The sequence below is a fragment of the Tasmannia lanceolata genome, unplaced genomic scaffold (assembly GCF_043159265.1).
Source record: "Tasmannia lanceolata isolate RefF3 unplaced genomic scaffold, GAP_Taslan_0.1 ptg000029l, whole genome shotgun sequence".
In the NCBI taxonomy this organism is placed as follows: Eukaryota; Viridiplantae; Streptophyta; class Magnoliopsida; order Canellales; family Winteraceae; genus Tasmannia; species Tasmannia lanceolata.
In genome coordinates, this window is record NW_027518706.1 from 10,514,410 (window position 1) to 10,542,109 (window position 27,700).

General features: G+C 38.0%; 1 protein-coding gene across 4 annotated transcripts in view; it reads left to right on the forward strand.

Moving 5' to 3' along the window:
* Window positions 1-5,728: 5,728 nt before the first annotated feature.
* The window catches only part of LOC143859170 (phosphoglucan phosphatase DSP4, amyloplastic-like), a 30,444-nt gene continuing 8,472 nt past the window's right edge, over window positions 5,729-27,700 (forward strand). For 3 of the 4 annotated variants that reach the window (XR_013239175.1, XR_013239176.1, XM_077369860.1), the window contains exons 1-5: window positions 5,729-6,030; window positions 13,078-13,316; window positions 13,413-13,519; window positions 25,088-25,147; window positions 26,796-26,891. Coding sequence is in view for 1 of the 4 variants with exons in the window: in XM_077369860.1 (XP_077225975.1) it covers window positions 25,097-25,147; window positions 26,796-26,891 (147 nt within the window). In the remaining 3 variants the exon portion in view is untranslated. The remainder of the gene's footprint in view (window positions 6,031-13,077; window positions 13,317-13,412; window positions 13,520-25,087; window positions 25,148-26,795; window positions 26,892-27,700) is intronic. The other variant, XR_013239177.1, reaches the window with a different exon arrangement.

Below are 27,700 nucleotides of genomic sequence, written 5' to 3' on the forward strand. Positions count from 1 at the left end.
ATACAATCTAAGAATGTAAAAACACTATATTCCACTGATTGCATTGGCCTCGATTGTCTTCTCTTGAATATTGACTTATGCTTGTGAACTCCTTAGCTTGGTTTGTGCTTGTGACCCCACCAACTCTTGAAAGACTTAACTTTGGTTCATGGATCGCGAACATGATATCCCCCCCCCCCCTCGTCCCTCTATAACCTGATTTGACTTTAAAAGTGGGCAACTTCATGTCAAATCATGTTATCAGGGGGGGTGTGCAAGTACTGCAGGGGGGGTTGAAAATATCATCACCCTAAATTTAATGAGTAAGAATAAATCTGTTAAAAAATGAGCCGCGAAATCGCCTCACAAGTCCCTAAATATAAATATAATTCATTTAATTCATCTGTGGTGGTTGTTTTCTCCTGCAAAAGCTAGCCACAAAATTGCCTAGCAAATCCCTCAATATAAATATAAATATAAATATAAAAATAAAGAGAGATCAGTAGTCAATAAATGCCATCATAAAAGTCAAAGAAACATAATAGTCACCGCATACGTTAAATTTGAAATTTGGAATTTCGCGAAATTTAAATTTGAAATTTCGGTCCGAAATTTTGGAATTTTGGCGAAATTTCAAACCATGCTATAAAGACACCATCTCCCATGTTGTTTGAATCATCCAACCCGTTCATTCCATAGAACTTCACATAGATAGGGTGTTCCTAACAAACCATCTCCATACAATCATCCTAACCATTTGATCTGTAGAAGCAGAAAATGGACCCATTTTCTAGCCATTCATTTTAAACCTCCACAAATCAACGCTTACCATGATCCTATGGAGATCATTTCTTAGCTAGGAACACCCAATCTATATTAGGTCCTATAGAATCAATATGTAAGATAACCCAAACAACATAGCTGCCTACCCTATTTATAGTGCCTTGCTCAGATAAGCTAGCTATCAGAGTTATCGCTCAGAAACCTTTAGCTGATATTTTATTATAACATCTTAAACATAATAAATAAATATAACATGGAAGTTGCTAGGCAATTTCGTGGAAAGCCATTTCACAGCTGGCTTCTCAATGAGAGAATAGCCACCTCAGATGAATTAAATGAATAAGACAATGTTAAAAAGTCAACCTGTATGGCTGTTCTCACATGCAAAAGCTAGCTACAAAATGGCTTTCTGCCAAATTGCTTATCAATAGGGGTGGCAACGGGGCGGAGCGGGGCTGGATGTTGCACTCCCCGTCCCCGCCTCAAGAAAAATTCCCCTTCCCCGCTCCGGGGATGGCGGGGAATTCCCGTCCCCGTTCCCGCGGGGAAATCTAATCCCCAACCCCACCCCGCACACTATGGGGAATTTTCTCCCCTAAACGGTGATCAATCATTCAATGAGGTCACACCTTATTAGAGTGTCCCTCGCGTCAATAAACAGCCCTAATCTCTAATTCTTTATCATATAATTGACATTCAATGCGCTTGAATTTTATCAAGATCCATATAATCACATAATCAATGATCCAGCAAGAGATGAATAAAAATAAGAGCAGTTTTGGATTTTGGAAACTGATTTTGAGCCCAAAACTAATTATTGGGCACAAATTTGCGTTGAATTCTTAATTCAATAATTAGTTTTAAACTCAGAATCGACCCTCAATGTGCAAAATAAACAAGGCTTAACAATTCACTTGACTGATGCTTAAGCCCAATTTGTTTGGGATCCTAAGAGCCGGGTGTGAGTCCAAAACTAATTATTGGACTCAAAATTACGTTTAAGCCCAGTTGTCTTGATTTTTGAGATCTAATTGCGAGTCTAAAATTGATTATGGGAGTCACAATCAGTTCTCAAAATCATAAGGCCCTGTAGGCCCTGTTCGTTTAGGACTATTACAGCCGATTATGACTGCCAAACCGATTATTGGACTCAAATTTATGCCCTGTTCGTTTCTTATTGCGGCCGCCGATTGTTAGGGCTAAACCGATATTATTGTTTAGCCCTGCCAAACCGGTGTTGACCGAAATCCGAAATTCAGATTTCAGTCAAAATTTCAAACCATGATTATAAATAATATAGCAGGATGGGGGTTTCACTGTTCACGCTCACGTGGACAGTGGCATAATAGTCCATTAAAAATGCAAAACCAGTATTATTGTTTCAAAAAAACCAGCAAGAAATCCCAAAAAATCAGCAAACCTTAGAGTTTTGGGAATTAGCAAACTGTTTCAAACTTATCACTTAAAACGCGTATTGATTTGCTTAAATATACTTAGCGAGACACAGCCAGCGTTGTGATAGGTAGAAGTACAAAGGAAAAGATATTGAGACACATGTGAGGATCATCACCTGTTCAAAGATCAGGAGGTGGATTTGTTCTGTGGCTCCTCTTAGCAGCATGATTTCCATCTCTGCTCTTCTATATACGATGCTTCCAGTACATCTTTCTCTCTTTTGTTAGGTTTTCATCATCATTCTCTTTGCAGTAGTATCTTTTGACATTCCGATGAAGCAGCAACACGATGAGATTTATCCTTTTTTAAGATTTTCTTTTTTGTTTATTCTGTACTAGTATTGTTATTTGCTTTTAGATTTATCTCTGTTGCATCACAAGAATTTATAACCAATCTTGGCTTTTGAGTCTTCAATCCCATATACATTATGAATTATTGCCAATTTTTCATGGATAGTATAATGTCGTTCACACAGCCATTGTAAATGGTTTGCTGAATCATAATGTTAATTAGATCTTGTGTTTTCTAATTTATTTTCTGTTTGGATATTGTATTTATGGTGATTATTCTATTTATGTTATATGAACATGAACCACTATTATGTTTTTGCAGTTGGTGGTTTTATTCCTTTGGAACGACTTGCCATTGGTTTCCTATGTTGATAGTCCCCTATGACATGTATTTTTTTAGTAGTGATTTTTTTTCCTTACTGTTAATCTTTCTTAAAGAGAAAAAACCAACTACATTGCCCCAAACAAAAAACAAATAGCCAAAAAAGCAAACAACTTCTTGGCTAACAAATCAGCCAAGACATTAGCAGTCCTAATAGTACTGATAACCAAGAAAATGTGCCACGAGTGCATTGGATCATGGCCGTTTTCCGGGCTTTTTTTTCAGTGTAATGCCCTTGAATTGCAGGAAGTTATAAACCTTCCAACTCAAAACAAAATCACAGGAACACATAATTTGTAGAGGCAAAAGTTGAAATGTCAGGCAATCTTGGATAAATAACTGATGTTTATCCAAACTTGGTTGTATTTATTCCTAACTTTATAATTGATGGTGTCTAAATGGGAAATTAAGTAAAGGAAATAGACCAGAGTGTTACTTTCCTCTTTTAGCGATAGATTTAAATATGAATGCCTCATCTATAGTATATTTTCTCATAGACATTAAACAGGAAAATGTAATTAAAGTTGGCTTATGAATGTGTAGGACAATGGAATGTGGAATATGGATGTTTAAACTATCAAATGTTTGGTGCTGTCATAACATCCTCTTAGTCTATGTACTCTCTACTCTTGCTACCATTTTAATGATTCTTAACATTAGTCAACTTTATATTTCTCAGTCTTTCTTATTCGATCATTTTTTATATCCCTTCCTCTCTAACTCTCATCTATAACTATTACTCCATTTCCTCCCCTTACCCACTAGTTTACGAAATATAGCAGGGTAAACGGAGAAAGTTGGCCAAAAATGCTTTAAGCATGTTTTAAACGTTGTACTTCCAATTTTTTTAGGGAGATGATTTTTTCGCCCCTAGGATAATGCGCCTCCCTTTTAACGTGAACCGTGAGGGGCACATTATCTTATTGAGGGTGAAAAAGTCATCGCCCTATTTTCCAGGGAAATTGTATCAGCGCTCCAATGCATTTATACTGAAGCTCAAGTTTCTTGTCTTTTAGTATTTAAAGGGTTTGTGAGAGTTTTTTTGGGAACTGTAACCCTTTAAATACTAAAAGACAAGAAACTTGAGCGTGGATCTAAAAAGCATTGGAGTGCTAATTTCATTTCCCTTTTCTTAGGGCAGTGATAAATCGATCCCCAAATATCTTAAATCAACCCCGTGTGTCTTTCTCTCTCCTTGGAGTCGATTAGAGAGAGAAAGAGGAGAGAAAGACACATAGGGGGTCGATTTAAGATATTTGAGGTCGATTTATCACTCTCCTTTTTTAGGGAAATGTTATCAGCACTACTGTATTTTGACGTGGGCACCCTCACTTTATTAAAAGTATGGTATGACCCGCACCATAGGATGATCCAAACCGTCCATTAGATGGGCCAACACCTAAATAGGTCGCGCCCCAAAAATCATTTTCATAGGTTGATCCTAACCCTCCGATCTGAATGTTAGCAGGTTGATCCTAACCCTCAATAGATCGGAGGGTTAGGGTCAACCTATGGAAATAATTTTGGGACACAAACCAATTTAGGCGGTGGCCCATCTAATTGACGGTTTGGATCATCCTATGGTGCGGGCCATACCGTACTTTTAATAAAGTGAGGAATGCTTATCAAAATATAGTAGTGTTGATAACATTTTGCTTTTGTTTAGGGTAGTGATATTTACGCCCCTTCTCATCACCAGCGCCAGTGTACGTGGCATCAAGGCCACTGGATTCTTCTGAAGTCAAGTACAGTAGGCTCCCTTTAGTCATTGATACACTGGCGCCAGGTGTCCTTTTTTTTAGGGCAGTGATAAATCGACCCCCCAAAATGATAAATCGACTCCCCCATGTGTCTATCTCTCTGTAACCCAGAGGAGAGAGAAAGACACATGGGGAGTCGATTTATCATATTTGGGAGTCGATTTATCACTCCCCTTTTTTTATTGTAAAAATTTTAAACGAGCATTAAACGTCGAACCAATAAAATGGGCTTTTCACAAAAAAAGAAAAGAAAAGGGAAGTGATTACGCCCTTTTTCATCACCAAGGACACCCAGCGCCAGTGTATCAATGGCAAAAAGGGGGCTCATGTACTTTATGTCAGAAAAATCCAGAGGCTTTGATTGCAAAGTACACTGGCAAATGGGTGTCCCTGGGGATAAAAGGGGCGTAAATATCATTTCCCAAAAAAAAAGGTTGATATAAACTGACGTAATGTTAACTCTTTTTGCATAACAAGGGGTGGTGAGGGAAGAAAAGGTGGTGGATATATTATTTTCCTAGGGGTGGCCGGGGAAGAAAAGGGGGTAAATATACTATTTCCCTTATTCCCTACATTACATAGTGTGGGACCCATCAAAATGGTGGGACCCACTAGACGATCCGGAGTATATACCGATAGCTACCATCAATCCTCGTATCCCCTTTGGACTACATATCCCGCGTACTGATATTTGCACTACCATGTTTTGATAATGAAACGAACTCAACTTGTCTTTTATTGTTTAAGCATCTATCATAAGCTATTACAACAGCAACCAATTAAATAGGAAAAGACATGGTGAGTTCGTGTCATTATCAAAACATGGTAGTGCAAATATCCTAATTATTTTGTTTCAGTGGGGGATATAGGCTACTGATATTTGGACTACCATATTGCCAGTGACACGAACTCACCTTGTCTTTTCTTATTTAATTGGCTGTTGAGATCTGTTGATAGATGCTTAAACAATAAAAGACAAGGTGAGTTCGTGTCATTATCAAAACATGGTAGTACAAATCTTAATATCCAATAAATGAGAAATAAGAAAGGAATAAAAACGCAAAAAAAGCCGTTTCCCGGCAAGCCCTAAAAGAGAGAGAGAGAGAGAGAGAGAGAGAGAGAGAGATGGAATCGCCGGATTCGTCATACGTGCCCTAAAAATGTGCTTGAGATTCAAAAGTCTTTATATATCCACAGGCGCACATTAGAAGAACCGTTAACATTTTCCCTCTTCCTAGCATAAACGTGCGCTCTCTTTTGGCTCTTACTATTCTTTCTTTGATGTGAAGAGAATCGGGAAACTATTTAGGGTTACAGAAGAAGGTTTTGTAAGAGAATCAGAGATTGTTAGTGGTTTTCTTTGCTGGATTTGGTTATTGAGGTGAGGAAATTGAACTATACATTTTTTTTTTTTTTTTGTAATTTAACTTTTGTTGGATTTAATTAGGTTTTTGTTTGATAAAGTTGGATTTTGTACTCAATGATTGTTGTTTTTCTTTTTGTTTAGTTAATTTCTATACGGAGATGATTTTTCACCCCCCTGCAGTAGGCATTCGCCCCCCTTATAATCGAAAGGGGGGACAGTCTACTTGAGTAGTTAATTATTTCAAATTCTATGTCTTGTTTTTCGCATAATATTCTCTATAATCGAAAACTATAATCTTTCGATTATAGAAGGGGAACAACGGGAATTATTTGATTACAAGATATCCAAGGTATCCATAGCTTTGAATTCGAATTTGATCTCTTTCTGGATTTTTTATGCTCTTTCCAAGAAGTATAAGAACTTGTAAATCGGACAAGTGGTTGGAGAGTTATGGCAATTTTGTAGACTGTGTCTATGAGTTCCTAAATTAGTTATGTGTTTGTGAGGTCCTAAGCTATTTATATGTATGTAACTCCGTAAGCTAGTTAGCGGAGAACCTTGGACGTTTTTCAAAAGGAGTCCTTCATTTAAAGTGATAGCAACCATCTGCAAAAGGGGATTTTGAAGAAGGAAATATTTTCAACCCTTCTATTAACTTGGATAAATAAATATTCCATGATTTTTTTTGCTGCCAAACATGCCCCCAAAACCACGTAATTAAACCTAAAAAAAATTATGCGATAAAAAAATCAACCTATACATTGTCATACAATATTTTGCAAAGAAAGTCCAAATCCCAATAATAAAAAAAATGAAAAGCCCAACTTAATTCCAATTTGCTTAATTGGATTTTTATCAAAAGAAGATCTTAATTTTGGATTGGGCATGTATTATCTTGGATTCCAATATGTTTTGGCAATATCAAATACTACTCATACTTAACTCGTAAATTTCCTTTCTCATTCCTATATCACTTAACCGGTAATTTTGCATTAAAAGCTTCTCTTGATTTTAAGTGCTTGCAATGCGAAAAACGCCCTACGCGTCGAGACATTGTTCTATCGCTATAAACATTTTATAGTGACCGATTTGTATCTTTTGGTGATGGATTTGACATTGTTCTATCGCTTGTAAACATTTTATAGTGACCGATTTGTATCTTTTGGTGATGGATTTTGTCCGTCGCCAATGAATGTATTTCTTGTAATGTTGGTTCAATGAATATGCTCCTCAATCTTTATTAATCAACCCACAAATTTAGAAATAGAAACCCCACCCCTTTCAAGCAAGAAGCTTTCTCTAGATTCTACAATGCTCCATGGAATAATTGAAGTAGCAAAGGAAACCATAGACTGAAAATGAATAATTCTTTACATTGATTTGAGTATTTTTCATGTTCCTTTGGATCCTCACACATAAGAAAATACAAAAAACCAAACAACAAGAATCTGCAGACACACCCCAATGAAAATGCTCAAATTAATGACAAATTTAAAAGACTCCAAGGAAACATTTAAAAAAAAGGACCCATAGAAAATACTCCCCTCTTGCATTTTCCTATTTGGGCAACTAAGAAATCAAGCCAGTTCTCTTGCCTACTGCATAGCTTCTACTCCTTGGATACAACACACTTGGTTTATGGAAATCCTCACCGAAGTTGCAAGTATAGTCCTCATCAATCCTCCCAATCGCGACGCTGTAACTCTGGAGATTTGGTTGTTGTTACGTGCTTATTTGGGTCCCACGTTGGCTGAAATAAATTGGTTGAGATATTTGTTATTTTGAGATTTGCTTTGTAGTTATTTAGTTAGTTAGGAGTCTTAGAGATAAGGCTTATCTAGATTAGGGATTTTTAATAAATAACTTGTACGCATCCTTTCTTTGTTCAATGAGAATTTTACCCCAAAATAGTGTTTTTTGTACAGAAAGGAGGAACGACCCTTACCTCAAAGTGGGTCATCAATCGTGTTGTGAACCGATTTGGGTTCGTAACAGTTGTAGAAAATTCAGTTATTAGTTTATTGATCTGATTTATTGAAATTTGTTTGCATTTGGATGAAGGATTGGAAAATTCAGGGTTTTTTATTTCAAGAAAGGGTAAACTTAGATTAGCTTAGGGTCTGTTTGGATACAGGTAGTTACCTTGTAGATTAGTGGTAGAAGTAGTTATAGAATTTACCTTGTAGAATAGTGATAAGTAGTGTTTGGTTTCCAACCTCGTAGAGGGAGGGGGTGTCATTACCAATATAGAAAGAGAAGAGAGAGAGAAGGAAGAGAGAGAAATAGAGAAAACGAAATTTCCCAAGCCAAATTCCTTTTATGATAAATTTGGCTTGGAAATTATAAGGAGAGGACATTGATGCCACATTACCGGACATGCAATTATTACTTCTGAAACTTGTTTAGTAGTCTCAAAGGATTTCGATGCTAAATTGGCAACCAAATGCCATAAAGTAGAAGAAAAGAGCATTTTTTTCTGCTTGAGAAATCCTTGAGGATGCCAGGCATCTGGCAACCTAACAGAGGCTATGGTCAAGGAGTTGTGTGAATTTGTAGTGTGGTCTCTTTAGATTTTTATAGCATGATGCAAAAAAAAGTTGGCTTTGTGCTTTGTGTTGCTAAGGCCATGCTTAGACGGGTATCTGTGGGTATGTTACTTTACTTTTTTATTCACTTGCTGTAAGTGATCAACTTTGCTGGCATGTGTACGAATGTCGTTGTTTATGTATATTGATTCATGTCATATAGCGAGTGAATGCAGGTACAGTGAGACACGTTTCTTATGATGCTTATGTGGTTGAAGTGACTTTTTGGAACTTTATAGATCCTATAGCATGAATTTCCTTCATTGTTTATTTTATTTTATTTGTGTGTGTATGTGTCTGTTGGGGGGATTGGTTCTAGAAATAGTTTTAACTATCCACCAAAATCGACGTGAAATGACTGGAATATTTTTTGTTTCCATCACCATTGAAACACATACTGAAACCGAAGTGCATACCGAAACCAAAACCGTAAACGTATTAGTGGTAGACTATATCGATATGTGGTACATAATTTTTTTGGACAGTGATTTTATTAATGAAAAGCTTGATGACCGAGTTGGTCACTAGGCGGCATACAACGAGATCACTCAAGAAGCAAAAATAGAAAGATACAAAGACAAAGACCCTCAAAGAGTACCCCACAGCAGCGAACTCCCCAAAGACCCCCTCATGGTGGGAGAAAGTCGGATATAATTATATTTACATAATTATATTTATATAAGTTGCATTTGATATGCGGTTTATTTATTATGCACATATATTTATATGAATTATATATGAAACATGATATATGCTTAATCATCAGACATACGATAATTCAACTCAACTCAACTCAACTCAACAAAGCGTTTGTCCCAAACTAGTTGGGGCCGGCTAAATGAATCCTTTAGAAAAATTTCATGAAGATGGTGATTTTTTGGCTCATGTGATGATTTTGAAGTATGTATTTGTGCTCATTCTATCACTTCCTGAAGTTCTATATGAAATGTCCATCACTTGCATATGTTTCCATAATTTTACAAGTTTTCCACGGACATTTTAACCGAAACCGAATTGTTTCCATTTCCATTCCTACCGAAACAAAAAACAAAGCCAAAATTTAAAACCTTGGTTCTATAATCCGATTACTTAGACAAGGTATCCTTATTCAGGCTATATTATGATGAATAATGATATGCTTCTTTGTATAAGATGTTGAAAGTGGATATTAGCTTGTGTCGGGTGTCATCTATTGTTCAAGGGGAATTAGGAGAGGGCTTCCTCTTTCTCTTTTTCTATTTGCTCTAGTTGTTTAAGACATTTAGGTTTCTTGCCTACTTGGGAATAAAAGGGCTTAGTTGAAGGGTTCAAAGAGAATAGTCCCGTTCCTGATATTTTTTCATCTTCGATTAATGGATGATTTTTTGGTAACGAGAGTGGAGAGCATATTCAAGATCTGTTAGTTATTTTAAGGTGGTTTCAATTGTTTTTTTTTCATTTGCAATTAATGGATTTTTTTGGGGGGTAACGGAAGTGGAGAGCATAAACATGATTTGTGAACAATTTTAAGGTGGTTTGAAGTGGTTCTTGTTTAAGAAGGAGCCTGGATAAAGGTTTGTCGGTGGTTGTTAATGTAGCAAATGAGACTTGAAGTTTTTTTCTGGTGGTTGATCATCTCCCAATCACATACTATGGGTTCCCTCTTGTGGTAGGCATCATAGTCACACAAAAATTTATTATAAATTTATCAATTACATATAGTATCTCTATATGTTGATTTATAATCCATATATTGCCAATATATCCGCAATCAATATCTTAAAACTTATAAATATATTAACTTAGCGATTTGCTAGGGAATTCTGCGGAAAGGCATTTCAAGGCTGACTTTTGCATGAGAGAACAGCCACACAGGCTCACTTTCAGCAGATTTTGTCTTATTCTTTTAATTCGTATGAGGTGGCTGTTCTCTCATGCCAAAGTTAGTCGCGAAATGCCTTTCTGTGAAATTCCCTAGCAAATCCCAGTAACTTAATAATATATTAATAATTGTAAGTAAAATAAATTTATATTGAAATTGGTAATATCTCACTGATCAAACGACATGAAAATTCTAGAGATCACAATATATTGGTGATAAGTAAGCCTATAAATGACGTTTTTATCAAATTAATGCCTTATCTCCATGGGAGATGATACCATCACCCCCTTTTGTGATAAAGGGTGATAGTTGGGCTGGGTTTACTCAGGTAGTGAGTACTCGAGTCTAAAAATTTAAACCCAAAGGTCCGAAGCCAACACAACACAAGGTGGGCTCAAGAAACTCTTCCCAAACCCAGCCCAATGTAAAATTGACAGACCAATTAGCCAGCCAACTCAACCCAACTCATGAAATGAAGATAAGGGAGGCAAGGGGAGAGGGTTCTTGAGTTTGCATTTTTTTCTTACAGGCTGATGTTAGCTTTCCAGTATTTTTAATAGCCTTTAACATCTAATAAAGAATGTGTAAAATAAGAAGAAGAGTGCTATTATTAGTCCCCTCTCATTTTACATTGTGATAGATCAGGCTATATGTCAAAAACCATTGGTATCCCTTCAAAAGTGCCTTCAGTTTTGTTGGTGACTTAGTTTAAAATGGGATTATCTTTGTGGACGAAGAGCTATTAAATCATTTGGTGGGAGGATAACCCTCATTATAGCTACTCCCGCTAGTCTTCGGGTTAACTTACATTCATATTCAAGTGATGCCTTTGCTGCAAAATTTGTAGTAACAGATATGGGTTGGGTTGGCGGTGGGTGGGATTATAGGTAGTTCCCTAGATAGGTTTTGGGTGCATGACAGTACTTGTGTATAAAGATAGATTTTAGTTGGTGATAGGTAATGACATTTCTTCCGCATTTTGTGCGTGTCCTCTTTACACTACATCGATAACATAGGTAAATATTTGTTCTTGGGACCTGAGGTCCCACCACAATATGATACTGCCCACATCGCCAATCCTTTATAGAAACCTAAAATTTGAGTAGGCCTCCTTCCTTTAATGGCCAATATACTAGCCACATTTGTTGTAGTTTAATTCTTTTAATGAGTTCATTGTGTTGAGCGTTTCTATTGGTAACTTTAATTTTCACAAGTAAGCTGGGCAATGTTCTGGTGTCGTGTTCCGGTGTTTAGTACCTTCCATTGAGCTGCTGGTTCACCCTCATTCTTGCAGAATGCAAATAATTCGATAGAACTAATAATTTATCCTTTTTATATCTGGATTGTGTATATGTTGTTTTAATGCCTCTACTAGCCTAAATCTTTTGGATAGTAGTTAGTTTTGATGAACTAATAATTTATCCTTTTTATATTTGGATTATGTCAGAGTATATGGAGTGCAAGTTTAGTAATGTAACGAGGCGGGGCGAGGATGTAGTAAATATGTCTCGACAAGAGGTATCTAAGAGGGATATCTTTTGCTATCATGGTTCAATCTTACGTAAGGAAGGAGAGATTGAAGAGGATGTTAACCATTGAATAAGAGCAAGTTGGTTGAAGTGGAAGCATGCTTCAGGAGTTCTGTGCGGTCGTAAAACACCTACCAACTTGAAGGGAAAGTTTTATAAGATTGCTGTGAGGCCAGCCATGCTGTACGGCTCAGAATGTTGGGCCACCAAGAAACATCATGTGCATAAGATGAGTGTAGCGGAAATGCGAATGCTTAGATCGATGTGCGGCCACACAAGGTTAGATCGAATTAAAAATGTAGACATTCGTAAAAGGGTGGGGTTGGCACCAATTGAGAAGAAGATGAGAGAGCACCGCTTAAGATGGTTTGGGCATATCCAACGTAGGCCTTTGGATGCTCCGGTGAGAAGAAGTGACTCGTGCCAAGTTGATGGAGTTAAAAGAGGTAGGGGCAGACCGAAAGCAACTTGGGTAGAAACAGTGAGGAAAGACTTGAGGGCTAGGAACATAACAGAGAATATGACCTTGGATAGGATTGAATGGAAGAAAATGATCCATGTAGGCGAACCCAACTAGTGTCAGGATAAGACTTAGTCATTTTGAGCCGGGTAGATCCTTTCACCTTCTTCATGAAAAATTTCTAAAGGATTCATTAGCCGACCCCAACTAGTTTGGGACAAAGGCGTAGTTGAGTTGAGTTGAGTATATCTGGATTATGTATATGTTGTTTTAATGCCTCTACTAGTCTAAATCTTTTGAATAGTAGTTAGTTTTGATATTCAAAATTTTTATACCAGTCAACCATAATTCTCTCATATGGTAGATTGACTTGGTTTAATATGTAATTTGTTGAAGTGGGTGTACTCGTTGAATCATATTGCCCTTCTCTTTTTGATTTTTTCCTTTTCTTGAATTGCCCCAACAATTCCATTCTCACCTGATATTTTGTCGAATCTCTCTCTCTCTCTGTATGTATATGTATATATGTCTCTATGTATAGATATCTAGATGTATATATATGTATAATATATAGGCCAGCTGGTTTTTCTCTTGCTAAATCTAGTTTATCTATGGCTGCTCATTCAGATGATAAGGAGAAGTCTACATACATTAGGTTCCTTGTATCAAATGCAGCAGCTGGGTCTGTCATTGGAAAAGGTGGCTCGACAATTACTGAATTTCAGTCGCGCTCTGGAGTTCGCATTCAATTGTCACGCAATCATGAATTTTTCCCAGGAACATCTGATAGGATAATCATGATCACTGGAGCATTCGATGAAATAATTAAGGCAACAGAAATTATCCTTGAAAAATTGTTTAGTGAGGTAGTTTTTGTATTTTGCCTTTATTTCTTTATTTTGTCTGAATATTTTATTTTTCCATATGCATGAGATTCCCTTCTGATTTGTTGTATTTGGCAGGTGCATGTTGAAGATGGTGATGATATTGACGCTACATCAAAAGTGAGGCTCATTGTTCCAAATAGCTCTTGTGGAGGCATAATTGGGAAGGGAGGATCTACCATAAAGTAATTTTTAAATTTTTTTTTTGAATGATATAATTAAAGTTTGTTTACTGCATTTATTTTTTAAACATTTAGAAGGGTGTACATTTTTTTCTATCCCGACTTGACACTATTTTGATTATACAAAAGCTTTTGGTTTTTGTACTTTTCAGGTCTTTCAGTTCTGGTGCAAATATATTTAGACATTTCAATAGGATTATTGAGTTTTTAAAAAGTCCATAGGTGCGTCAATTGTTTTATTTTGGTGAGGTGGTATGCTGATTTCATTAGGATTGTATTTTGAATTAAATTTGCTTTTAGGCATTTTAAGTAATGCACAATGATATCCTCTTTTAAAAACTTGCATTAAAAAAAATCCAACACGTGTTTTCTGTTATATGGAACTGATTTTGTATGCTTGAAAGTTGAAACCCTAAAACCCCTTTGCTTTGGTGAGGAGAACACACGGGCAACTACAAAGAATGGTATTTCTCATTGGAAGATAGACTAAATCAATTGTTGAATATATAATATCTTAGGTTGTTGATTGCCAAAGTTTCTTACTGCCTACTGGTGATGAGGTTGTTGCATGGTATTGTATCCAGGGAAATCATGTTAGATACTTGAAAAACTGATACATATCCTCGATATGCCGCATCTATAGATGTGTGACAATCCAGTTGGCAATGAATTAAGATGTGGTCGGGGGGTTTCTCCAGGATTGTTGCAGAAGTAACAATCCAGTTGGCCACAAATATTCCTTTTGGCTAACTGGTTTCTGGTGAGAATTGTATCATTCATCATGCATCATGCACTAAAGAAAAGCAATAGCGTGCACAGATATGTTGTATTTCCAGATAACTGAGAAACAAGGGGAAGACCGGAAGAGGGACAGTTAGCAACTAAGGCATAATAGGACCAAGGTTTTAAATTTCGGTTTTAGTTTCATTACTAAATTTTGGCCTAAATCTTGTAAAATTACGGAAACATTTCGGTATAAAATCATGGCCAAAATCCAAGTAAGATTCTTTGCCACTGGTTTTTTTTATTGTTTTTTAGAAATATCTTAAAGGTATCTTGTTTTTCTTCTCTTCTCTGCCAGTGGAGTTGATTTCTGTCAGGTTTTTTGTCAAAATGTTGCCATTTCGACATAAACTTTGCTTTTTTTCCCCCCATATATATGAAAAGTTGCATGTTTCGCATATTTCGATCGAAACATTAACGAAGTATCGAAATTTCAGGCAAAATTCCTCCTGAAATTTTATGCGAAAATGTTGTAATTTTCTGAATCCAAGAAGATTTCGTTTCGGTGGCAGCCGAAATCGAAATTTTTCGGCTGCTTCGTTTCGTTTTGGCATGAATTTAAAACCATGATCATATATCGCTTTTCCTTCATCTAGTGTTTTTATTAAACAAAATCAAGTAGCCATTCAAATAAATAAATAAATCAAGCAGCTCTAAAGAAACCTCTTATAGAACGAAAAAAGAGTGTAGAAAATATCACTTGGTAAATTGGAATGATATTGGTAAGCCATTCAAAGAAGATGGGTCGAGTATTTGAAGGCTAAAAGCAATGAAACTCTAGAAATTCGCCCAAGGTAACTTCTATGGAGAGCCACAATTATATGCCAAATACGGGACAGTGGAAAATGCTTACTAATTCTGAATTTTAACCAATTTGGAAGTCTTTTTTTTTTAATGGTAGCAGATTTCATTCATAAAATATGACCAAGGGGGTCATTCCCAACTGTACATGAGAGAAACAAACAATAAAAGCAAACAAACAGAAAGATAAACTTGCCCCATATTGGAAGTCTCTTAAACGAGCCCTTACACTATACTCAGAGATATTCTTCAGCTTGGAGTTGCATGGAGACTGTTCAGAACTCATTTATGGTCCTCACTCAATTCACTTAAAGTGAGCCATTGGCAACCGGGGTCGAGAATTAAATCTTAAAACATTCAGCTTATGACTGGTTGTGGAAGTCTTCTAAGTAAGAATTAAGTAGACACGTAGGAGAGTATGGTTGGAGTGGAGGTGTAAACCTATGTTATCTCAGAACAACTCATGAAACATAAGCGACCATCAAATTTAAAAGAGTGAATATAGTTCAACTCATTATGCTCATGAGCTCTCGGTTTATATCAGCTTGCTAAGAGAAACCACATTTATAGCCAAACCACAATACAGAAACCACATAGAGAGAAGTTTCATCAATTGTAGAGACTATTTCACAAACAAAATCGCCATTAACAGTCCAACCTTTATGGAAACAAATAAAGCTTTAAAAGAAAAGGTAAGTACGTTGGCCCCACTTCGGTAAAAGGCATTTCGGGACATACATTTGCATGTGATGAGGACAACCATCTCGCCAGAATTAAATTAAAAAGACAACTCTGTTTAAAATGAGACTTTGTGACTTTTGTGGTGCAATGCGAAATGCTTTTTTTATGAAATTTCAATCCCATGATTAAAAAAGAGCCTAATCATAAATGCTAGATCAAACCCGTAAAAATCGATTGCATTTATTCATAATAATAGCGTGCCCACAACCTATTGACTTTCAACCCAAATTAAATCATTCCCAAATATCCAGTGGTAGACCTCGATATCTCAAGGCCCCGATCCCAATGCCACGAAAGCAGCGTGCGTGACACTCCACTGGGTCGTGTCCAAATGACAAATCCCCACCTTGTCGTTCACCTTCGTTTTGCTCTCCTCCTCCAATAAGTCTACGTCATACACCATCACTCGTGACAATAATATACCAAATACGGAAAGAAGCTCTCATGACATGACACCACCGATCTCGTCACATTCCTCGCCACCCCTTTTCCGATGACCAGAGTCTGACCCCATCCGTTTGTGGTCGCCGTCGACGAAACCTTCGCCGACTTTCCGATGACGGAAAATGCAAACTTCGACATTGCCTCGATCGACGTCACGCACCGCTTCGTCTCGTCCTTCACCGGCAGCTGCTCGCACACCGAGATCATATTCGCCATCACCGGCTCTAAATCGTCGGCGGCTAATATTTTGACCAGCTCCGGCAACATGAATTGGAGCTGGTTCGCGAGAATCCTCAGAAGGAAAAATCCTTACGGCAACTTGTCCCCCTTATATCCGGCGTTGGGATTCGTTTTCCCTCTACATGATCCCCCTGCTGGAAGAACGTCCCGGCCTCCACCTCAAAGTGACTATGCCTGAATCCGGTAATATTTAATGGATTGGATCTCTTCCCATAAAGATATGCGAACACACCAATCTCGTTGTTTATGAAATCCACTCATTCACTATCATTTCTACCGGTCAACTCATCTTGCAGTCCGTTCCCGCATTTGATGACGTGGCTAGTGATGTTAATGAGACTGAGTTGGTTGAAGAGAGAAATGTATGTTGCGGGCCCCACATGACATTCCTTTTTCTCTTCAACCAACTCGGGGCTTGTTCTGCATGACTTCTCATTAATGCCTAAAGAAACGGGCAGAAAGGCGGTAATGATAATTTGGTGAGCCTAAAAGATAGGAATGGTAGAAACAGATTCTTGTGGGCTTCTATTTAAGGCTCCTAAATTCCACAATTTGTGTTAAAATAAAAATGGAGTCTCTTCTCTGCTTCTTTCTCTTCCGCCTCCTCCTTACTCAACCCTTTCTCCCGCAAAAGCATCCCTCCACCACTAGGCCCGTTTCTTCCCCTCCAATCAAATCCCTGACATTCTCCTTGCCAAATCCTCGCCATTAAATGCCACGCAACTGGCCCTCTTCTCCCATTACATAGACTCCCACACCCTCTCTTCCCACATCCACTCCAGCTCCTCTGAAAAACTTTTCTGCGCCCTCAAATCCCCTGCTAACATCACTCGCCACATTATCAAACACGGAAATGGACTGCAATATGAGTTGATTGGTAGAAATGACAGCGAATGAGAGATTTCTGAAACAACAAGATTGGTGCGTTCGCATATCTTTACAGGAAGAGATGCAATCTGTTAAATATTACCGGATTCAGGCATAATCACTTTCAGGTGGAGGTTGGGACCTTCTTCCGGCAGGGGAATCTTATGGAGGGAAAACGAATCCTGATGCCGGATATAAGGGACAAGTTGCCAGAGCGATCTTTCCTTCCAAGGATTCTCGCGGACAAGCTCCAATTCGGGTTGCCGGAGCTGATCAAAATGTTAGCCACCGACGGTCTAGAGCCGATGATGGCAAATACGATCTCAGTGTGCGAGCAGCCGTCGGTGAAGGATGAGACAAAGCGGTGCGTGACGTCGATCGAGGCAATATTGGAGTTTGCATTTTTCGTCATCGGAAAGTCGGCCGTGGTTTCGTCGATGGCAAACACAAACGAATGGACCAGCTCATGGGCTTTTTTCTTCTTCCTTTCTAGCTTGAAACTCTAGCCCCAAAGTGAAATACTCAACCCCCTTTTTTGTTTCTGCTCTAGAATTGAGAGAGACATGGTCAGATCAGGGAGGGATGGGGATAGGGATGGAATCAATGATGGTGTTGGCTTAGGGGGAGAGTGAAGGGTCTCATGGCGGTGGTGATGGAGAGTTTAGATCGGAGAACGTCAGGATTGCTGGAAATTGAAGAGTATTGCCGGAAATGGTAGCGGAGAAGGCGAGTTTGCAGGGCCGAGGGTTTGATGGGGGGTTGGGGAAGAAGAAACTAGAATGGGATCTTAGGGTTGGTGGTGGTCGAAGAAAATGGCAAAGGCTTGCCGGAGATCGGAGATAGTGATCGGAAAAGCAATAAAAGGAAGCGGAGCAATGGGCTAGTGATGGAAATGGTGGTCATGAGAAGGGGGAATGGCCGGATCCGCACGGGGTGCTCAGAGAACGGTGAGCTTGCCGGAGAAAACCGCCGGAATATGGCTAGAACTCCGATCTTCTTCTCCAAGCTTCTCCTTCTCTGTATTTTCTTTGTAAAGCACTAACTGAGTGAGAGAGAGGAAGGCGATGTGCACTGGTGATTGCCGAATGGAGGAGATCGGCAGCAGGAGCAATGGAAGTGATCGGAGGACCTCGCCGGTAAGGAAAGTTTGGCCGGAGAAGATGGCTTGATGAAAATGGGTTCAGTCAGGGAGGTGATTTGAGGTTTGAGAAGATGATGGGTGAGCAAAATGGGTTTAATGAAGAAGGTTAGGGTTGTAGGGGTTGGCAATGGAGGAGTGAGTGGTTGGATCCCGGCGAGGTTGGCTGAGAAGGCAACCAGAGTCCCTCTCTCTATCTCTAGTTTTTCCTTAAATGGAGAAAACACTAAAATGGAGAAAACCCTCATCTCCCCCTTCTCACGAGCTCATATCTCCATTTATAGATTGTGGTGATGATTTTTTCTCATGTTTTTCCAATGGGCACCCCCCATTCACTTAATTCACCCCCAATTCACTTCAAACAAAGAGGAATGATATTAATTCAACTATGTTCTGATAGTTGCACTAATTCATCGTCTTATCTTCTTTTATTCCTTTGCATCAAAGGACTGATATCAGTATACGCAGATTTGATAATGGCACAAACTCAGCTCGTCTTATCTTCCCCTTTTCACCCGTTTCCAGTGTAATGTTGCACAAACATTGTTGGGGATGGTAATTACCTTTTGGTAGCATTTTGCGCACAAACGGACAAGATGGGTTAGCGAAAACACCAAAATAAGGTTGGGGTCGAGTTTTATTGAATTTGGGGATTCAAATAAGGGGGGTTGCAAATATCAAAATGCGAGGGGCATTTTCATAAATTTTCTAAATTTTGGGAAAATGCAAGGGGAGATTGGGGCTTTCAAATAAGGGGTACAAATGAGGTCTGGTGGATCATCTGGGCTATCTAGATTTTAAAAAATGTTTTGCCAATGAGGGAATTTTCGCCTCGAATCGGTTCTCTTTGCAATTGGAGTTTGGTTTTTGGAAATTTCGGGTTCTTTTGGACACTTGGGAATCAGTTTCAGGAACTTCAAACTTGATTTTGGGAGATTCTGAATTCGATTCCAGGACTCGAATGTCGGGAACTTTATTCGATTTCGGGGTTTGGTTTTTATTCGATTTTGGGATTTTTTCAGTCCGATCAAAATGGGTTGTCTACATGACCACGTACTAGTTCTGTCTCATCAAGAAAGGGTAAAACGAGAAGAGAGGTGCCATTATCAAAACAATGGATTTAGGATATCTGTTATTCTGATTTGACAAATGCATGAAAATTATCAGAGTGGGCCGCAAGATTAACGGTCCCTATAGATAATAACGAATATATGGCCATATTTCGACTATAAATTAAAGTTACGGTTAGCTCAGACGAAATTTTTAACAGGGTTTAGAGAGGTTTTATGTCCAGCCCTAGGACAGAGCTCTCTCTTGCTGCATCAAATCTCGCTTTCCTAGAAAATTTGTACGCGTTTGGGAGAATGTTCACTGAGGAAATCGAAATCGGCTCACACGTTACAAACCCGCGCTCTAATCCTAAGAAACGCAAGCGCACAAAGAGTCAAGGTAAAAACGAAACACTAATTCCTAAATCGTTACTTCATCATTTGGAACTAAATTTGATAACATGATCTGGATTCTTCTTAACAATGCAACTGAATTTGATTGCAAGACGTGTCTCCCTAATAATGCCGAGAATGAGATGAAATTTTTATTTTCATGTTTAATGAGAAACAATGCCTTGATTCACGAACAACCGCTATAGTTCTCGAGAAAGGCGCGATCATTCCCAGAAGAACATGACAAGAGAGTGCAAAGGTCCGTGCCAATCCTCTAGACCCTAAAAAGCGTCGTTCGACTCCTAGAGTCCGAATTGCATCGAGCGACGATGATCCCTTCAAGAAATTCGTGTACGCTAAGAACATACTCCGTATTTTCAAGAACTTCAGCAAGCTCGACGGGATATACGAAAGTCACCTCATCAAAGGTCAGCACCAAGGGATCTTAAGAGACCCCAAAGCCTAAAGCTACTTTCCTGACCCGAAGGCAGCTCGAGGAAGTGGTGGGCAATATGTTAGGAATAAAATCCGCTCTCCCCTCTGATGCTTGACACTAGGCACACCTCTCGGATTAGAAACCAAACTATTTGCCGGAAGGAATGATCCAGAGGGATTCTCCCATCCCAGGAAATTGCTAACGACCCCGAACAAGAAAGTTAGTCACACCGAGAGTCCTACTCGAGGAGGGAAACCTTCCATAAAGGTCATCTGTCCACGGTAGAAAGTTGAAAACGACTCCTTGTAAGGGAAGTCAGTGTCTATCTCTAAGGAAATCGCCCAATGAGGAAGGACTCCTATGAAGGCAAGTTTCCTCCCTAGTTGTGGACTCCTCTATAAGAGAAACCCCACACTCGATGGCACACCAAGCTGGTAACACTCATCTTTTACCTCTAGCCTTTCTATTTCCCTCTAGTTTGCCGATTTCTGACTTGAGCGTTGGAGTGGTCCCTCGGAACCACAACTCCGGGGCCCCTAACGCTTTTTCTGTGAGCGCAGATCTCATACATATTGGAGCTCTGCCACCCTACATCGTGCAGCCAGATTGCGGCATCATCACTCCCCCATTGGCTGAACATCACCATCGTGCGTTAATTATAGCTGAAAAGTCAAACGTGACGGTGATGTGCAGCCAATGAGGGCTCCCTTTCAACTCTTTTTTGCGAGGGCGCCCTTCAGTTTAGACTTCCTCTAATCTTCATGTTTTAGAGGCCATAGATCTTCAAATTGTGGTATGCAAGATGGATGGTTCTCCCACACAAAATGGCTATCTAGCTTCTTCATGAAAATTTTCTAAAGGAGCAGACCCCAACTAGTTTGGGACAAAGGCTTAGTTGAGTTGAGTATTGAGCCTCTAGCTTAATGGTCGAGACATTGGTCTTTAACCTAGAGGTTGGGGGTTCAATCCCATATTACCTACCAAAAAAATCACCTAAATACGCTTCTAGAATGAAATTTTGAGCTGCATTTTTTTTACCAAACACCTCTCTCTCTCCACATAATTTTTTTTTATACCAAACACCTCTCTCTCTCTCTCCACATAATGCCCCCATTAGCAACTGAACACTTGTTAAAGATAAAGACTAGTGTTCGGCCTCTTTCGGTTTAGGTGTGAAAATGCAGTTTTTGCAATGATACTTTTAACGGTTCACATACTAGAGTTAAAACACATTTGCCTAAAATTCTTAAAGAAAGAATTAGAAAGTACAACGCTATCAATGACGATGGTATAAGTTTCATTAATGAGTTGATGGATTAGGTAGGAAATATGAAAAAATTGTTACTCATCTGGCAGTATGACTCGTATTCCCTTGCCTACATCTGATATTGAACTAAAAAATAAAAGAAAAGGGGATAGAAAGATTAATCAATATTTTATTATTGCTGCATGTGATGAGTTAGATTATTTGATTGCTCGATACTTCTATTCAACTGGAATTGTATAATGAGGAGTTATGAATCCAGTTTTTAGGTATCTGCCAACTCAACGCCAACAGACCAGTGCCTTGGGCCGGCTTACCTCATGGGTTTCAAAGTAAAAACCCTAAGATCTCTAGTGTTCTTTATATATATGAACAGACATTACAATAGGGTTTCACTATTCACGAGTCTCTATTCACATGAATAGTGATGCATCACATGTGATGGTCTCCATATAAAATATGGAGACCATATTTCATTTGATTTTATCAATTAAAGAAGCTATCTATATGGGTTTTCTTTACAGATAGGGTTATCTTTTTTGGGCAGTATCAACCCCCCCCATCAAAAAAAAAAAAAGGGTCTTTATATAATATAAAATATATGTCGGGCTTAGAGTTCAATAGAGTACAGCGCAGACTGGTGCAGTCCAAAAGGAATCAGCACAGTGGTCACGCAGGAACAATAGTCCAATCATGGCACAACATTCCACTGAAAACACTGCAGTTAATATCAAAGAATGGCAGTCTGTACTGAGTTGCACACTTGAAATCCTTTCGAAATGTTTTGAAAAATATAATCCTCTCTGTAAAACTTTTATCAGAGCAAATACCAAATAACGATGCCTTGGTTACTTTGACAAAGTAGACCAATTGAATCACATGAAATACAACTACTCCAAAATGTTGTGGTTTTCATATAATACTTTTTAGTCTCCATGAAGTCTGATTCCCATATATGTTCCGCTAGGGTCTGTTTGGTTGTGGCATAGACTCAGAGTAGTGGAATAAGTAGTAAACAGGGAGGAGACAAGCATTGGATTTGCCTTGAATTACCTTGGAGAGTATTGGTAAGTAGCGTTTGGTTCTGCGGCATAGACTCGGAGAGTAGGGGAATAAGTAGGGGTGTCATTACCAATAGAGAGAGATCACCATTCCCAAGTGTTGAGAAAATCCGCCGGGCAAATCCGATCCGATTGTGCACAAATTAACGGAGAAGTAAAAACAAACACAAACCACAAGATGAACACCGAGATTTATGTTGTTCGGCCAAGCCTACATCCATGGGCGAGAAACACGATCTTCCGCTATGATAAAAACAATATACAGGGATTACAATGGATTAAATTCTCAACCTGCAACCCTTTCCTTTCTTCTAAACCCAAGACCGTACAAGAGAGTAACCCAAGAGAAAACCCATAGAGAATCAACTCAACTCAATTCAACAAAGCCTTTGTCCCAAACTAGTTGGGATTGGCTAAATGAATCCTTCAGAAAAATTTCCTTCTCAACCCAAGACCGTACAAGAGAGTAACCCAAGAGAAAACCCCTAGAGAATCAACTCAACTCAACAAAGCCTTTGTCCCAAACTAGTTGGGGTTGGCTAAATGAATCCTTTAGGAATCTACTCTGCTCTAATCCTAGTTCTAGTTGGGTTCTTCTACGTGGATCATTTTTTTCCATTCTATCCTATCCAAGGTCATGTTCTTTGTTATGTTCCTAGCTATCAAGTCTTTCCTCAATGTTTCTACCCAAGTTGTTTTCGGTCTGCCCCTACCTCTTTTTACTCCATCAATTTGGCACGAGTCGCCTCTTCTCACCGAAGCATCCAAAGGCCTACGTTGGATATGTCCAAACCATCTTAAGCGGTGCTCTCTCATCTTCTCCTCAATTGGAGCCACCCCCACCTTTTTACGAATGTCTTCATTTTTAATTCTATCTAGCCTTGTGTGGCCGCACATCCATCTAAGCATTCACATCTCCGCTACACTCATCTTATGCACATGCTGCTTCTTAGTGGCCCAACATTCTGAGCCGTACAATATGGCTGGTCTCACCGCTATCTTGTAAAACTTTCCCTTCAACTTGGTAGGGATTTTACGGTCGCACAAAACTCCTGACGCAACTTTCCCAACACCAAGAAATTTCAAGCAAAATTCCACCTTTTTTGTGGATTTTGGCTTGGATGTTATAAGGAGGAGACACGGATGCCACATCAGCAGACATGCAATAATTACCCAAGAGACATCCCAGGGAGTTTCCAGGGATTTCAATGCTATATTGGCAACCAAACAAGGAATTGTACTGATGTGGCACACAAATGCCAAGCAAAATCCGTAGGTCTGCGTTGCTTTTGTGCAACCAAACACACCCGTAAGGTCAATTGAATCACAAGAAAGAGAACACAAACACAATGCATAACATGCAAGACAGATGCAACATTGGGTTTTTTAAGGGAACAAAATACTAAGAAAAGCAATGGGTAGTAGGTTGCAACTTGCAACTTGGTCTTTGTTAACTTGCCAACTTCTCCAAAAGCTTAAGCTGTTGGAGAAAGGCGTTATTTATCTTTTGTACTTTAACACTCCCCTGCACGTGTGGCCCACTTGGAAAACACGTGGCACATGTGGTCCCACTTTGGGCCGACTATCGCATGTGAATTTTTGCTATCCAGGAGGTTTGAAGTCGAGACGTTTAGCTTTGATACCATGTTAACTTACCAACTTCTCCAAAGGATCTTTTATACTTCAACAGTCTTCATGTTAAATTTTAAGGTTAATGGCTCAGTTGAATATTATGAAGCTCTCCTAGTTGCGAGAGGATTCACAATTCCACGCAAACATTTAGAGTGGATTATTTGGAGACCTGACACTTATGTCTAAGCTCAACTGTGCTTGAGTATTTTTATTGGTGGTTGGTAGCAAAAATTGGCCACTTCACCCATTAGATGTTTGAAATGAATTAATTTATAATTTTCTTTAATGTGTAGGGCTACATATTCAAACACTTACAAAAATAGAATGTCAACCTTAGAGGATAAAGTGCTAATTAATTTAAATTGTATATTTTTTTATTCTTATATGTTAGTTGCAAAAGCCAAAATCTTATCTTGATTAAAAGAAATGAAGAAAAATGATGGGGATTAATTTGGTACTCATATTTATTTATTTTTGTTCACACTAATTGGTCATATTATATAATAGAATGTCAACCAATGGGGATAGAATGTGAATGATTTCATATGGAATATTTTTAAATAAAACTATAAAAGATTTTTCCTTGATTATAAGAAATGAAGGAAAAAGAAGAAGAATTTTAATTTGAAACTTGTACTTTCCCATCACTTACTATTTTCCTTGCACTAGTATTTCATATTGAAAGAAATGTTAATGTCTTGGCTTCTTTTTTTTAAATACAGTTGGCGTACATGTTCTGGCTACAAGGCTGTCAACTTAGAGAAGCAAATGGGTTACTATTGGTACCTCCCTTGTTCCTCATGACTCGTGATTTGAATTAAATGTTTTCATTATGTTAAATATAGTTTTGGATGATAACATTTAATTTTTTGTCTTGGTTATGGGAGATCTATATTAAATGATGAATATGGATTTGGGGAAATGTTTGCAATAGTATTGTGCACATGGATTACAAACACTTGGTCTTATTCTAGATATTTCCAACAAAATGCCCTTGATCTTTTTTCAATCAAGTCTCTGTACACTTTTTCATCTCAACACTTGGAGAGGAATTCCCCAAATACCTGCAGCAAACCTGCTTTTCATAGAGCCATTGCATTTCTCCAGTGTGAAATGAATGGTAAAATCCTTACGAGTTATCTATGATCTAACAGGAAGTTCTACGATCCAATGAATTCCCCTTTCTGCAGATTCATCAGGGAAAATACTTCACATATTTATTAATTGCCCCTAGTTTACCCAAAAATGGAAGTACTTCATAATCTTTTTAAAAGATTCCAAGTAATTCTTCTAAATAGCAATGTACTCGTGTTAGATCTCAACGCTCCATGTATTTTGGCTTGATTCTTGTAAATTTACTTTTTTATATTTTTCTATATCACAACAGACTTAAAATTCTATTTGACATGGGTTTTTAATTCTACCTCCCAATGGAAAGCTTCTATATGGAAGATGAAGCATTACACATAATGAACTACTAAAGTTCCATTATATATTTTTGCTCAAAAAATTCTGTTTTATGTAATCCTATATTTGCAAATATAAATTTTAAAGATTAATTTGAAGAACTTTGTAATCCACAAATCCTTTTTTGGGCCTTTTTCCAAGTGCGACACTCCATTCCCATGTCGGAATACAACGCTTGCGATTTTATTTATGTAACATAGATTGTTGGGAATTTTACTTGGGAATGAGAGAGTTAAATATTTTTGATATATTGTGGTATATGTCCCATATGAAAAAGAGGGGACTCAAGTCAAATTACTTTCGCTTAATTTTTTGAGGAATAATATCTATTTAAATGTATTTCTGTCTATAATTTGAGGGGAAGTTCAATAGCAGGTCTTTACAAGATTAAATAAAAAAGTTGGAATTGTAAGTATCGATTTTTGATTGACCAACTATAAGTTCAAGAACAGGTCTTTATAAGATTAAATCAAAAGTTGGCAGTGTAAGTTTTGCTTTTGGATTGACCAACTAGTTTAACGACCGGTTTTCTAAAGTATAATGACAGTTAAGAATTTATCATGTCCAGTTATACACAATTCATCATTCATCTTTAATTGCAAAGGAAGGCTAGCTATGGATGTATTAGATTTTTATTTGTAGATTCTTTGGTTTTGGCTGTTTTTTTGGGATTAATAAAGTTTATTTATGTTTGGCTCCATGGTTTTGGTGTGTCTACTAAAATAAATTGTGGAAATTTCTGTAGTTGATCATCTTCCTTTTCAATCCAAATCCCTGAATTTCAACTCTAAATCCAAACTAGCAAGTCATGGATATGGATTCTCATAGTGCTTGAGGTTATGCATGATCAGTTATTTTTATAATTCACTTAGCATGAATTTTTCCTTGTCTAAGATCCCCTTTTATTTTGGCTTTCATGTCATTCATTTGTCTCACTTGAATGAATTAACTTCTAATTTACAGCTAACAGGCCTAGCCAAGAACCATGTCACTTTGACGTGGAAAGGTCAGAACTGCTCTTCGGTGGAAATTTCTGGGCTTGATATTGGATGGGGCCAGGTAATGAAGTTTTTAAAAAACAACACCAACTTTTTTATGGGATTACTTGCCTTTCAAAATAAACAGATGCTGTATTTTAAATTTTCAAAAATTGTTCTGTGTATATTAGTTTCATCATATATAACAATAAATTATAGCCTATAGGTACCGCTGTATTTCAATTATTTAATTGGTTCAATGATAAGGTCAGTGGATAAAATAAAGGTAGGCATCTAATGGCTTCTAAACTTTATCAAGTCCATGTCCTTGATAACTCCAAGGTATAGTGAAGCCGCGTAATAATTACCATCTTCTAAAATTAAGAATGTATATATTCATCAAAAATAAATTAAGAATGTATCTTTTTTTTTGAAATGGTAAAATTATATATTGAAGGAAGAGAAACCGAGATGGTTCTCAATGATTACATTAAAAGATAAACAACAAAATAAAAAAATTAAGAATGTATCTATTCTTAATTACTTATGGCCTCAGACTGTTTGGGCTTGAATTCTTGACAGAAATCCTCAGCACTAGCAAAATCTCAGGATTACATGAAAGAAAATAATCCTTCTGTACTCCTGGCAGCATTTTAAGTCAAATGTTTGACTCTCCTAAAACACTTGTTAGCCATCTATGTGACTTTCAAATCTCCAACAATCTTTGTTTTACTTTCATCCGGGATTTTCTTCATTAAATGTCTTGTTTTCTTCAGCCCTAGGTTTTGGTTCTGGAACCCAGTCTAAAAATTGAACCACCAAAGAACTAAGGTTGGAGACCAGCTTTAAGAGGGCTTTAACACAGTCTTGGATAAGGGTCTTCCCAATCTT